Below are 14,465 nucleotides of genomic sequence, written 5' to 3'. Positions count from 1 at the left end.
CATTTAACCAACTGTCCTCTTCAATTTATGTCCACACTCTCTATCCCCACTTCCTTTTTCACCCATAGTGGAACATATCGGACTACTTCTTCCAGAGGGGTGAAGCAATTACACAGGAGTTAGAGAAGGAGGAGGAAGCTCTGCAGAAGCAAGCCCAGGAAAAAGGAGAGACCCTCAACAGGCCATTCCACCCCGCCCCTCCGTTTGACTGCCTGTGGCTATGCCTGTACGCTAAGCTGGGTGAGCTGTGTGTCGACCCACGGCCTGCTGTGCGTAAAAGTGCTGGACAGACATTGTTCTCCACTATTGCTGCCCATGGGACCCTGCTACAGCAGCCAACATGGCATATTGTGGTCTGGAAGGTAACATGCAAGAATTTGTCATTCTTATATTGATTTAATTATATTACAGGAAGCTGTCATTCATGCTGTTTATATCCAAAACTGTTAAAATAATACTAAACTATATATACTATAACTTAAAATAGGTATTTATTCAGGAAAACATCTGTAATATATCAAAAGGTGAAACAAATTTTCTTATGCCTACCTTAAATCTATGTTTGATTTAAATCTTCTCTTATGTGAAGTGATTACAGACTTAAAGGTAAAAAGAGCTCTAAATATTCTTTCTTTGAAGATCTGTTTTTGGCAGAATGTCCTGATTTTCACTTGATGGAAGAAGTAATTTATGATTAAATAATCTTGGTGTCACCATTAGGTACTGTTCCACCTGCTAGATTGTGTGAGGACATCGTCCACAACAGCGGACAAGGAGAAGATTGAGTCTGGTGGTGGGAACATCCTTATACATCATTCACGTGACACAGCTGAAAAACAGTGGGCGGAGACATGGGTGCTGACACTAGCAGGGGTGGCACGCATTTTCAACACGAGACGGTATCTCCTCCAACAATTAGGTGAGCCACGTAAGATTTACTCTGATGCTCAGCCACAGTGTCTGATGCTGTTATGTGGACTGTGACACACTGTAACAGTTTACAACAGCTAAGTGTTTAAAAACATCCACAAACTGTCCTGCTGTTTTCTTGATATATTATAACTCATTAACTCGTGTTAAACCCCATGCGGTCAAGATTATAATGTGAATGATAAAAAAAAATAAGCTCCTCTTTAATTACTCTCATCCCTCTGATCAGCAACTCAGTCAGTGCCAAATGACAAAAGGTGATTCATAATAGATAAACACATTTCTAGTCAACATATAAAATCACTTAGAGGAAGGCTGCCTTACCCACATACAACCATGATTGACTGTAGTTGTCAATATAATATCCATGTATCTCTTGGTCTCTAGGGACATAATATATTACTGAAAATAGGCTTGTGTTCATATTTACAAAATGTAATAATTAGGAGCTATGTAGACTCTGTGGCCTCTGTTGCCTCAGGTTGGTTTGTAACTTCACATATCAATTTGCTAGTTACTTCATTTTTTTTTTAACTGACACATACTACTAATTGGCAGACTAACACATCAATTATTTTGCTTTGTATCTGCAGGTGATTTCTTTGAGGCCTGGGAAGTGCTGCTGAACCACATTCAATCAGCTGCTCTCAGCAAAAACAATGAGGTTTCCCTGGCTGCCCTCAAGAGCTTTCAAGAGATCCTTCAGATTGTTACACCTGTTAAAGACTCAGACAAAACAGGTGATGCACTTGCTGCTATGGGTGTACCCCCTGTGCTTATTGACCCCCTGTCAGCGTCTGGTCCTGGGAGACCCCTGGTACGTTCAGATTCATTAGTGGAGCGACTGACATGTTACAATGGTGCTGAGCTGCAGGCACCTCCCCCAGGAGAGGACTCAGCCTTAGAGGACTCGACACTGTGGTGGTCAGCATGGAACACATGGTATAGAACAGGAACGGAAAGCACAAGGCCACCTAGTGGCCTGACAGAGAAGCTTTCCTTTATCCCAAGCCAGCCCTTTCTCACAGCGCTGATCCAGATCTTCCCAGCACTCTACCAGCACATCAAGGCCAACTTCAGTATGGAGGATCTGAAGAAGCTGGGGATCATCCTCCACGGGGCTGTGTCTGTGCCTATCAGCAGTGATGCCTCCCCCTTCATCCTCCCCTCCTACACTGAGGCAGTACTAACCAGTCTGCAGGAAGCTGTGCTCACAGCTCTGGATGTTTTGCAGAAGGTGATCAAAAGAAATGTATGGGCAAAAAACAAAAACAATTGCACCAAAAACAGCTTTAATGTATATTATACAGCATACAGAATAGCATAAGAGCCAAGTGGGTTGTCATGGTGGCCTGAGGGTCTAAGAAGCATAATATGGTTTCTCAGAGCAAAAGGTGATGTGTTCAGATTACTTGTCCAGATTGCTTCTAAATTGTATAAAAGAAAAAAAGCAGCTAGTCCTACCATTTACCATACCGTTCATTTGGCAGGGTGGGCCACCAACTAGAGTTGAATGACAAAATGAAAAAAAGAATACTACAGGTCCACCCTCCCTGACCAATCAACCTAGACAAATCATTACTTTGCAAAATGATAAATTATCACTATTAGTGGAGATTAACTTTTTGTATTGATTAAAAAATGATTTAATCCTATTTCATGTCAACTCAGCCCAGGAAACAATGTGTCAGTCTGCTAAATTATGCAACATGCAGTCCCATGGTGGGTGTCAGCAGTGTCTGTTCCTGCTTTCCCTCCCTGCTGCAGGCCATCTGTGTGGGCCCTGAGAACCTGCAGGTCATGTACCCAGCCATCTTTGAACAGCTGCTACTCTTCGTGGAGTTCTCCTGCAAGCCTCCTCAGTACGGCAGGATGGAAACCAAACACGTGGCCAATGCCAAATACAACCAGGTAGGGGAGCATAGAATTGACCATTTAGCTGCTTGGTTTTCATTTGCAGTGTCGGATGGTGTAGGTTGTTACTCATCACTTTTCTCTCTTCAGCCACTTGGTTGTGATGTTCATGAAACACCTCCCTCCCTCCCCCATACAATCAGTCACCTTTCATACCCTTAAGATTGACAGGTTCCGGTCTAGTCTTCTATTACTATCCCCAAACCACAATATCTTCATACCCCCTCTGTCATTCTTCATCCTTCTGGCAACACATGAGATGTTTCACTGTATTTCAGTTCAAACCCAGTTCAGCTTTGTTTACTGTTTCTTTCTTGAGATGATGTGATTTGTTAAACCACATAAAATTCTCATTTCTCTTCAGTCCAGCAGGTGCTATACCGAGACAACAGGCTAGTACAGTTATACTAATAGAAGTTATGCACATTATGTCTCATCCAGAATGTCATTCTGGTTTTTTTCCTGTATGAGAAGACCAGACCAGACTGAGACCCTTGTAGTGGACACTTTTGTTAATCAGACTCTGTTAAAATAGTTGACGCGAGAGGGTCAAACAAAATTCACACCCATCCAAACAGATGATAAGGGTGGTCTTCATTGCCTTTTTGGTTTTTATCCAGTGTTGTCAGATCTCCTGAAATGTCCTGTTCTAGGAGTGAGTGCTTTAGCCCTAAATCGGCCCTGATTATTGACTCTCATATAGCCATCATACCACTGCAAATTCAATACACCTTTAAAACACCAGTTTAATTGCGATCTTCTCTTATTCTGTTTCTTGGAACTACTCACTGGATAACCATTTTAGATCCAGCTGTTTGCACCGGTGAGTTCCATGATCTCCTACAGCCCCCTCTATAGTTGTACTAAGCTGTGCTCAGTGGTGACAACCTACCCTCTGCGGTAGATGAGATATCACACCGCATGGTAGGCTCTCACATCTCATCTGCGTCTCTCACTCACTCTATGCCCCCCTCTCTGCCTGCCACTAACTGGTGGTTATGCCTGTGTGTGCACAGCCCATGTGCAGTTCCATTCCCAGTTGATTTTGTGTTTGGTGATGTTCATATGCACATATATCGTTCTGTTTCTAATTTTTACAGACACACTTTGTAGCATTTGTTTGGCTGTAACATTTCAGCTGTACTCATATAAGCCTAACAAAAAAGCAGTGGACTAATAATCACAGTCATAAATTTGTGTGTTACTTGTAAACTTTCACAAAGTGTGTCTTTAAAAACTGCTTTCAGTGTGGCTCTGCCAAAAGGGTGGTATAATGGGTTTTAGATATTTTGACTAATGTCCACTCCTGTTTTTTGTTTTCCTCTTGATGAATGTTGTTACCCATGCAGGCGGAATGGGTTGCCTTAAACTATGTGCCCTTTGCTGAACGCTCCTTGGAGGTGGTTGTGGATCTGTATCATAAAACAGCATGCCACAAAGCTGTCATCAATGAGAAAGTTCTGCAGAACATCATCAAGGTATTTACACCAGGGTGTGGGGTATTCAGTTTCCATCATCACAAAATTACTACTCAAATGTTGTAAGTAAAATCAATTTTGTTTTCAGGACTGTAATTGTGAAATTATGAATTATTATGAATAACAGAGCATCTCAGATGTTTTGTTCATATATGCATTCTGTCTGCTGAAACGTAATGTGTCACATTAGGCGAGAGGCATCATTGAGTCCTATATTTGTTTTTTTTTTTGTTGTTTTGTTTTTGTTTTATAGCACTAGACCATTAAGGAGACTAAGAACTTAAATTTCCTTTAAAAAAAATTGCCTGAATTACTTGCACCAGTTACTGTTTAACCCTGTGCAGTCAGAAAATGAGATATGGTATTATAAGAAGGGTTTTAAATTCATATAGAATAAAACATGGCAGAAAAACAAAAGAACCTTTTGCTGGTTTCAGCTTTATCCCATCATCATGGTTTTACTGGTCCTTGATTTACTGTCTTGGATTATTCTCAGTGCTCTAATCAGCATCTTTTTTTTACAGTAAAAAACTCAGAAACACACTTGACCTGCCAATCACCTAACAGCTGCACTAGCTGGTGAACATGGTGTGGTATTTAGGAGCTGAAGAACCATTTCTTTGCTTCAGGACATGCAGAAAATTAAATGAAGATGGCAGTGAAATCTTTCATTTGACTAACTGGGTTTCCAGAAACACAATTTTAAACAAAATGTTAAAATTGCACCTTGTCTGTTGCATCTTCCCCAAATTATCTTTAAAAGGTAATAAGTTTTCATTGCTTCTTGCTCTGCCTCAGTAATTTAAAAAAAGACATACAAGAATCAATATGAACTGTCTTGTTCAGTGTTTTGTCTGCCTGTTTCTAGCAGCCTCAGAGGGACAGCTAAAGTAGATAGTCAGTTCATGCTCATTCATAGTTAACCTATCAGCAGATACTTTCTGAGTCTAAGAGATGCTTCTGGTGCTTTTTCTAATAACTAAACAATTCTGTTTGCTCTCTGGGGAGTCTCTTCATGTCCATCAGCCTCGGGGCAACTCACTTGACGTCTCTCTCTAATAGTATTGATCTCAGGACTTATGTAGTAGATGTGATGGCCAGTCAGTGCCCAATATCTGCAGGATTTTCCAAAAACGTTTTCTCAGTTTAGGTTTCCAAACATTTTGTTAGTGCAAGTCTACAAAAGGCTTAACTTCTCAAAGCTGACACACCTGTCTTTAACTGCTCTTTTTCCATAGCCTGTTTATAGGAAACCCCAACTGAGGAGAGTTAATTTCCCAGGGAGCTATTAAGCTTCCCAGTGGACAGATCTAAGTCTCTCTGCCCACATGTTTTCTGTTTGCTAAACAAGAAAGCAGTTCTTCTACAATGTCAACCTTGGGGAACCCAGCTGTTCTCTGAAAAGAGAACTCAAAAGATGGACTGTTATGTTTTCTGGTTTAGTAGAATTGGAGCACTGCCTGGTGCACAAAATGTCTTCCTATACTGCTTTGATGCTAACTTTATGAATTAAAGCCTCTCCAGCTTAAAAAAGAACAAGGTGAAACGCTTTTGGGGTCATCCACTTGGTTGTGCAGATTTTACCTTGAAGTCTTGCTTTGCGTTTCAGTCTCGTGGTAGTTATTGCTGTATCTTTCTTTCTTTTTCCCTTCACCTGAAAGACATTAAGAATGCCCCTGGGTTTGAAGTATGCCTGTCCATCAGAGAGCACCTGGAAGCTCGCTGTTTCATCTCTGCTCAAGGTGTTGTCGATTGGACTGCCGGTGGCACGCCAGCATGCCTCATCTGGGAAGTTTGATACGATGTGGCCGGAGTTGGCAAATGCTTTTGAAGACTTCCTATTTACCAAAAGGTAGAAAGTTTTCACTTTAGCTCTCCATGTTTATATACAATATGAATTTTTTTTTTGAAGGATTAAGTAACAAGCACATTTTTTTGTTTTCCTTGAATAGCTCACCTCCAGATAATCTGTCCATCCAGGAATTTCAGAAGAATGAAGCCATTGATGTAGAGGTAAATACTTAGTGTGCAGTGTGTCAGTGTGATTTTGTGAGTTTGCCCACAAACTCTTTATTGTCCTCTTTATTTTAGGTGGTCCAGCTGATCAGCACAGAGATCTTACCGTTTGCTAATTTCATACCCAAAGACTTTGTTGGCCAGATCATGGCTATGCTGAATAAAGGTTCCATTCACTCACAGTCATCCTCATTCACAGGTAAGAAGTGACTTTAGCAGCTGAAATTATTTCGGCTGTGCTTTTTTTCTTGGACTACTAACATGCAGGTTGGGTAAAGGCTAGTTCAAATGCAGTGAGGAATCTTACTGGAACCATTAATTCCTTGGTTCATTGCAAAAGCTCTCTCTGTGACTTATCTCCAACAGTCGCTCCTGTCAAAACTCTTCATGTGTTGCACCAGAGAGTACAGCCCGGTCTGGCCACTCACTGTAAATCACTCTGGAGAGCAGCGTCAAATAACTGTCAAAAATGCAAATGACTTTCTTTCAACAGAAGCAGAGATCGATGTACGGATGAGGGAGGATTTTTCCAAGGTGTGCTTTGAGACACTGCTGCAGTTTTCCTTCAGCAACAAGGTGTCAACCCCACAGGAGGGCTACATCTCTCGTATGGCACTCTCTGTGCTCCTTAAGAGGTCCCAAGATGTCCTCCGACGCTATGTAGAGGATGAGAGATTGAGTGGACGCTGCCCCCTGCCCAGGTGCACCTTGCTGTCCACCTGATCACATTGTATTATGTTGCATCTCTAAACCTGTGTCTTTTAACATGTTGTTGCACAGAGGTCTGAGACATTTAGCAATGCAAAGCCCAGACCACCGGAGCTCCATCCACCCTTCAATCATTGTTCTATTTTTCTTTTGTAATCCACATAAAACCATCATATTTAAACACATTGGCACCGCATTTTAGTGTTGGGTGGAACACTAAATTCTGCAATACGTTAATTTTTTTAAGACAGTGGGAGTTAAATAATGTCTGTGGGTACATTGCACCATTAGTAGCTTAGAGAAAAATGTAAGTTATACTCACAGTGTAGTAATTTGCTTATTATCACCTCTATAGTGGAGAGAATATTAGTTTTACTTTCTCACATATAGTCCTTAAGTCACCTTTTTCACAGACTGTTTTAATTTCTCTGTGTTGGTTTGTTTACCTGTAATATATTCTGTTAAGTTTATTCATTTATAAGGGTGCATTCAGCACAAAATATCTTAAATCGGTTGTTGATGTTCACTCTTATCTTATTTTTTTCTGCTGGTGCTCTAATGGTAACAATTGCAGGTTATAATCATTTGATGTCTTTGTAGCTAATGCAGGTCTCTCATCATCTTCATTTCAGGCAACAAGTGACAGAGATTATCTTTGTCTTGAAAGCTATCAGCACTTTGATGGACTCGCTTAAAAAGACGCAGCCAGAGAATGGTGAGTATCAAACTGTGTCAAGGATTGAATAACAAAAACAAAAAAACATTTCTGATAAATGTGTCATAGTACAGTTGGGAGTGCTTTCAAATGAGGTTTGTCTTGAATTTGGGTTGAACGGTTTGTGTTTCCATTAAGCTCAAATATAAGATATTATTTTTGTTTGCATTACATCATCTTTTGAATAAAGGAGCAAAACCATTTCCATATGCTGCGACAGTTTTAACAAGGGAATGATTTCTTTGATTTCGTTTTATTAAAAATCATATTTTTATCCTTCCTCTCTCTCCCATCCCCCTCCTCCTCTGTATTCTTTTGTTCGCTGTGTGCAGTGGACAGCAACACATGGGCTCAGGTGATTGCCCTGTACCCCACACTGGTAGAGTGCATTACATGCTCCTCGTCTGAGGTGAGCTCAGCTCTGAAGGAAGCCCTGGGGCCCTTTAAAGACTTCATGCAGCCGCCTGTCTCCAGAGTCCAGAATGGAGAGTCCTGACCAGGCTCGCTTTCAGTTGTTTTTATAATATAATAATGAAGAAATCTTGAATGTGTCTTCTCGACCCACGTGCTCCACAAGCGCATGGATATGAACTCCACGTGAGCCCCATCTGCGGTGACATGAAGCAACCTACGATGAACACTTCAAGGCCCGCTCGGACCTTGTCGATGACCCTCACCTTCATATGCATCATTGTATGCTTATCATGTGAGCTGATAGCGCCCCTGCCCCCTCATCTCATACAGACTGGCTGCACTCTTGTGTTAACTACAGAGATAAAAAAAAAATTGCAGTGTTGCCTCTGGGTTTAGTTTGTTTTATTATTCTGATGAGGCCAAGTTGATGTACAGTGTGTGGTGATAGTGTTAATGGTGTAAGAAAAAAACAAAAAATAAAGCAAAAACTAGGGCTTTACTGATCTTAAAAATGAACACTTAGACTTTTGCAACATTTTCAACAGTGAGGATTTTATGCAAGAAAACAAATCTTACTGTAACATTCCATGTCATCTTTAGCCAGCCATCTGAGAAGGGATGTACTTGTCTGTATAAAATAAATGGGACAGTTCTACAGTCTATGTGGTGAGTGTGTTTGATCCCAGTGTATGTTAAATTCCTTACTATATAATTTGTAGATGCAAAGTAGTTTAATTAGTAACAATCCATTTATAGTTATAGAGTTTATATTGATAATCAACCATGATATCGCTTTATTGAAAAATGATAATTGTAGTATTCTAATATAATAACAAGCATTAGGATTATTTCTTCAGGTACTGCAGCTTCTCCCAAAGACAGTTTTGCAGTTTGGGCTGAGGCTGGAGTAGATGTGAGGGTTTGTCCCTGTGTGTCAGCTCTCTGATAGACTGGTGTACTGTCCACACTCACCTCTCGCTCACTGGCAGCCTGGTCTGGCTCCAGCTCCCTGCGACCCTGGGTGTGCCATGAAAAACTGTTAATAACAAAACAGAAATATGAAGACAGAATTTAGTGGTTAATTCATGAAAATATTCAAATGAATCCATAAATTAATCGAAAGTAATAATTAGTTACTGTTTTTCAGTGTAAGACTATTGTTATTGGAATGTGGTCCACACATTTATTTGTCTTTAAGGCTGCGTTACAGTTTAATACATATTGTAAATTACCTGTATTTATTTTATGAACACATAATCACCCAAATAACATTGCGTTTAGTTTGTGTTGTATTGTATTCTGTAATGAGGGTGTGGTGTTATCAAGGTGTAGGCCTTTAGTTTATTCCCACTGAATTTAAAGAGATCATTGTGAATGTGGGTGCAGTCTAGTCCCTGCAGGTCCTTATTCCTGCACTGTGCTGTCAGCACTGAGCAGCGGGGTGGGGTTGTAGTTAAACAAGACAATTTCAGAAACAGAAAACATCTCTTCACATTTAAAGTCGTGATTACCCACTGGGTGAGTTACACCTGGTCCCTCTGCAGGTCCCCGATCCCCGATCCCCAGTTTGGGCACCTACAGTAGGTCATATGAGGGGACAGGATCGTTCTGTGGTTTTTTTTTTTCCAGCAGAAGAGGGCGGAGGGTGCACGGAGCATGTCTGCTTGGGCGGGGTTTCCCTCGTATTTCAAGTCTGCACAGATCAGGAGCGAAGCGCTGAAGGACGCACCGTCTCCGGCTGCATGGGAATGCTGCTGTACTCCAACCGGTGCAGTTCTCCAGCTGCACGGCACATAGATATAGATTTTAATGTTTTCTTTTTTATGTCCACACCTTCATGTCTCTTGCGTTTGAGACCAGGTACTGGCTGAGGTAGTAGTTTGTGCTGTTGGTTGGGTTGTGACACTGCCCGCTATGGAGATGACTGCGCAAGCTACTGCCTTGCTAGTGCTGGTGCCAACACTTCAGCCGAGGAAAAAAGCTCCTGCTCCCAAAGCTGTTGACGGTTTCTCCGGGTAACGCGTCCGTCCAGCGCTGCAGCCAGCGGTCCTGCTACAGCTGTTAAATGGAAACCAGCTGCTGCTTTTATTCCTCCACCCGAGCCGAAGTGGTTTGAGAGCCGTGTGTGTCATTCATCCAATAAAACAGCCGATGACTGTGGGGAGACGCACTTTGTGTGTAGTTGTGATTTGCCACAGATGAGATTTACTGTGTATTTGCTTATCACTGGCAACTAAAACCTTTTTTTTCTTGCAGGACGGAGGAGGAAGCGTGCATGTGTAAGTTTTACTCATTGAGTGTGCGTGTATTGTAAACGCACGGGGAAGCCGATGCCTGGCGTGGATTCGGGCGGACCGGGCTGAGCAGACAGCATGTAGGTCAGCGCTGCTGTTGCTATGAGGAGAGGAGTGACGTGGCTCCTGCTGCCCACAGAGGTATCCTACAGTACATCTGCTCTGATGCACACGGGCTCTCCCCCGCCGTCCTTTATTGACTGTGCTGCATACCAGCAGCCACTGGTGCAAATGGTCTGTTCTCTGCTGCGCTTAAACGCTTCTGCTGTGCAGGCCAGAGCTCACATAACTGATTATTATGGGAAATGTGCATGGTGTCTCAGTATTTGAACTCTGGTGTGCACGGGGAGACGCACCACATGACCCCCCCCCCCCCCCCCCCCCCCCCTCAGGCTTTTCCAGCACTGGTGTCCTCACTGAGGTCTGAGAGCAAGGCGCTGATGTGGGTCATGTGTTGAGAGTTGACCTTTTGAAATCCTCCCTCTGCCGCCCAACAGCATCTGCCTGTTCTGGATCACATTAGCAAGGACAGTCTGGGGTCTCGTGATGGGGGTTAGAGGCCGGAATGGGTAATGAGCTTTGATTGGCTGCAGGGGCCAGGCAGCGCTGGGGCCATGAAACTGTGCAGAGGCTGCGGTCTTGAGTTCAGAGCCCAGATGAGAGCATGCTGCTCGCTCAGTGACTGACTGAAGATTGAATCCTGCTTTTGACCTTCCAAGGAGACGTTCATGAAATATTTATGACTTCACACTTGATAGTGTGTGAGGCAGAGTTATGTTCATTCTGGGCCACAGTTCTTCCCACTAGCATCTGTGTTGATATTACACAATAAATTCTACTCTGGCTGCTCATTGGAGAGATATGTAGGTTGAAAGAAGGGAGCATTTTTCTTTTGCAGAAGAGGCCGACTAGTAAACAAACCACAGATGATAGCTTTGTGTAGGTAACGTGCTTAAAATGAAAACTGTAGGGGACACACTCAGCTGCGTAAGACATCTCCATAATTGTAAGCAGCAAAAGCGTGCAAAATACCTGCAGAGCGCAGGAACACTTTGATGAGTGCATCCTTTATTCCATAAACCAGAAAGGAGACTTGAAGTAATTGTCAAACCTGTTGTCTGCTTTTAAATACGTTCAAATAAGTATTGGTCTCATGTAAGAAATACAAGTAGTCCAGCCTACAGGGTAAAACTAAACATCATTTATCATATCCTGACTGTAAAGAGAGGCAGACTATGGACCAGTGAGCAGCACAGAGGCAGCCCATGTCCTCCTCATCTATCTTGTGTCAAAGCTCTCATTTGAGCCAGGCTGCAGATAAATCACACCACAGCCTTAAAGCAGTAGATTATAGTCCCCTGTGGAAAATCTGCCTTCCCTCATGGGCATTACAGCCGCACCACAGAAGCAGCTGCATCTTTATCGTGACAGGACAGTCGACATTCATTTTTGTACCGTCTTTACCAAGTATCTTCGTGCACGCTGTCCCTGTAATGCAACAAGTTCAGCTACAATTTTAATATTAACTTATCAAGCAAAATGCAAAACATCTGTTTCAGCTTCTCAAGTTGGATTTGAACTGTTACCAATTCATTTCTGTCAAACGAATAATGAATGGACAAATTTTTGCAGCTCTAATCATAAATGAGTTTATCTTTGGGTTTTATATATTTTTATAGCAGAGCTGCAACAATTAGTCTATTAATATGTCAAGTTAATATTAATCATTTTCAAAAACATTTACAGGTTAGAAAATATCCCCTTTTTCTATCTCTTGCATTATACAGAATGTCTTTTAGTTTTGGTGTTTGGTCTCCATATATTCACTTAATGCTTAAAGGCTGTGGCCTCAGCTATCCCATGTTGCAGTGCATAGAGAAAGCTTGTCACCTTTCCAGTAGAAGCGATGAGTATCTCTCTCTAAGCCCACTCAGCATCTCTCTCAGATCTGTCAGCGGGTGGGGTGGGAGTGCTGTGACCTTGGAAAAACAAGCCACCCACAGGAATGACTGTGTCATCTTTGCCGTCATCCAATCTGGACCACACAGACGTGTGGAGAGTAGGAGCAAAGTGCCAGATCAGTGTTGGCCTGGCTGGAGGGCGATGCAGTGCTGGCCTGTGGGGACCAGATGGCCCTGCAGTTCCTGCAGGGGACACAGGAGCATGAGACTCCCACTACATAGCTTTATGATTGTAAAAGCATGTAGTAAGTGTGTGCATCTGTTTTAAGCTCATACCATTGTCTCCATCTGTGGGTAGGATAACATAAATTGAAAAAACCTTGAAGAGAAGCAGAAGTTATTTACTTTCCCAGCTCTCTGCTGTGATTTTCCTCTGAGCTATCCATTATTTTTATTTACATTATTCTTATTTTGTATTTTTACATTATTCTAGCTTTACTTTAAACAATACAACATTAACTTTACACCAAAGAAGAGAAAATGAAAAATAAAAAGACTACTGACATGCCACACGACTCACCCATTAAACTTGCTGATACAAGTCAGATGTGAGTGGACTCCCTGAGACCTCCAGCCTGTTTCATCCCCCCAGTTTTCCCAGTACAAAAAAGTAGGTTTGTAATTTATTACTGTTTCAGTTCTGATCCCAATTTTAAATGGCATTGTAGACAAGAATTAGAAAATGAATAGAATTAAAGAAACAGAAGGACCTTGTTCCTTTTCTTAGAAGACATTTTGACATTTCACAGCAGAAAAAGCAAAGGTTAAAGTAAAATGTCTGAATTCTTCTGATGTTCTTCTGTTTCAGGCTCCTGGTATTCCGCTTGCTTGTTCACTGTCACACTGTCATGACTTAATGACACAGTGGGCCACTGTGAATAATATTAGTTAGCAGCTGTGCTTTTCTTTCAGTGACAGCTTTAGATGTCTGTTGTGCACATTGCTATTGCCCCAGTTCCAGCCAATATGTGTTACTGTATATGTTTGCATATAATATACAGGCTTTATAGCTAGTCATGCATAATTGTCAGCAGCAGTTGATTCACTTACAGCAACTGGTTTAAATCAGTGCAGTCAGTCTAAACACAGTGTTAGACATTTCTAACCTTCACAGAATAAAATCTAAGGAAGAAACCTTGGTGTATTTTTTAATAGATTGTCAAAAAAAAAAAAAATCAGGCTACAGGTATATCCAAAAATGAACATAACATCAGATTTTCTTTTAATAGCTGCAGCATGAGACTCTGGAATGCATCTTTTTCTATATGATACCTCTGTCAAGTCATGAACTGTGTAAGCAATCTTCAACTTGATTTAGATCAATGTTCTCTTAGGTATTTTAAGAATTTGGCATCATCTAACTTTGGTAGGGCTGAACTATTGCACAGGCTTCTTTAGACAGTAAGGGCATTATTCACCTTTCTTGTTCTGCACCCACTCTCGCTTGGTGTATTTTAAGTGCAAGGCTAGTTGATATGCTAATATGGAGGAAAATCTCAAGCACTTTTTAAAAAAATCTAGTTATCAAGTTGTCTGTCATCACTTCAGCGTGTGTGTCAGATTACGCTCCTCACAGCAGCCTCCACATCGGCTCTTCTGTCTGGTTACTTTGTGAACTGAAGCCCTTCGTCCACCTATTGCTTCAGGACTCAGGTCATCAGACTAATGACGGTCTTATTTTACACTTTGACTGAAGTTTGTCTCCATTCAAGCCCAGAGTTCCTACGAAGTGTATCTTTCTAGGATTTAAATGTCCTTTTTGATTTGACAGCCAAATACACTGTATGGAGTTGAAGAATTTAATTATATCCACATCTGCACTACAATTATTACAGCAAAGTTTTAATCAATGACACAACAGTCATGGAACAAAGATTAAAAATCAAAAATTGTCATTTTTTTAATAGAGGAAAAAAGTGAACATTTAAACCATTTTACACTATTCCTAGATTTTAAAAAAAAGTACAAATGACTTGTTTTTGCTTCAGGAGGATATACATCACTTACAGTAAAAGGAGAGGTGTCCACTGAAAAG

At 41.5% G+C, this 14,465-nt stretch overlaps 1 protein-coding gene across 6 annotated transcripts in view; it reads left to right on the top strand.

Moving 5' to 3' along the window:
* The window catches only part of mon2 (MON2 homolog, regulator of endosome-to-Golgi trafficking), a 31,233-nt gene extending 22,398 nt beyond the window's left edge, over window positions 1-8,835 (top strand). For 2 of the 6 annotated variants that reach the window (XM_026310943.1, XM_026310941.1), the window contains 12 exons: window positions 69-362; window positions 721-919; window positions 1,524-2,167; window positions 2,698-2,841; window positions 3,650-3,667; window positions 4,194-4,322; window positions 5,984-6,174; window positions 6,275-6,335; window positions 6,414-6,537; window positions 6,832-7,039; window positions 7,679-7,761; window positions 8,094-8,835. In XM_026310943.1, the coding sequence (XP_026166728.1) occupies window positions 69-362; window positions 721-919; window positions 1,524-2,167; window positions 2,698-2,841; window positions 3,650-3,667; window positions 4,194-4,322; window positions 5,984-6,174; window positions 6,275-6,335; window positions 6,414-6,537; window positions 6,832-7,039; window positions 7,679-7,761; window positions 8,094-8,257 (2,259 nt within the window). In that variant the 3' untranslated portion in view covers window positions 8,258-8,835. Of the gene's footprint in view, window positions 1-68; window positions 363-720; window positions 920-1,523; window positions 2,183-2,697; window positions 2,842-3,649; window positions 3,668-4,193; window positions 4,323-5,983; window positions 6,175-6,274; window positions 6,336-6,413; window positions 6,538-6,831; window positions 7,040-7,678; window positions 7,762-8,093 lie in introns of all 6 variants that reach the window. The other 4 variants (XM_026310940.1, XM_026310939.1, XM_026310944.1 and 1 more) reach the window with 3 other exon arrangements.
* Window positions 8,836-14,465: the final 5,630 nt, after the last annotated feature.

This window comes from Mastacembelus armatus, chromosome 6 (assembly GCF_900324485.2).
Source record: "Mastacembelus armatus chromosome 6, fMasArm1.2, whole genome shotgun sequence".
Classification (NCBI taxonomy): Eukaryota; Metazoa; Chordata; class Actinopteri; order Synbranchiformes; family Mastacembelidae; genus Mastacembelus; species Mastacembelus armatus.
The sequence above is the reverse complement of the archived record's forward strand: the minus strand, read 5'-3'. Positions and strand labels throughout refer to the sequence as shown.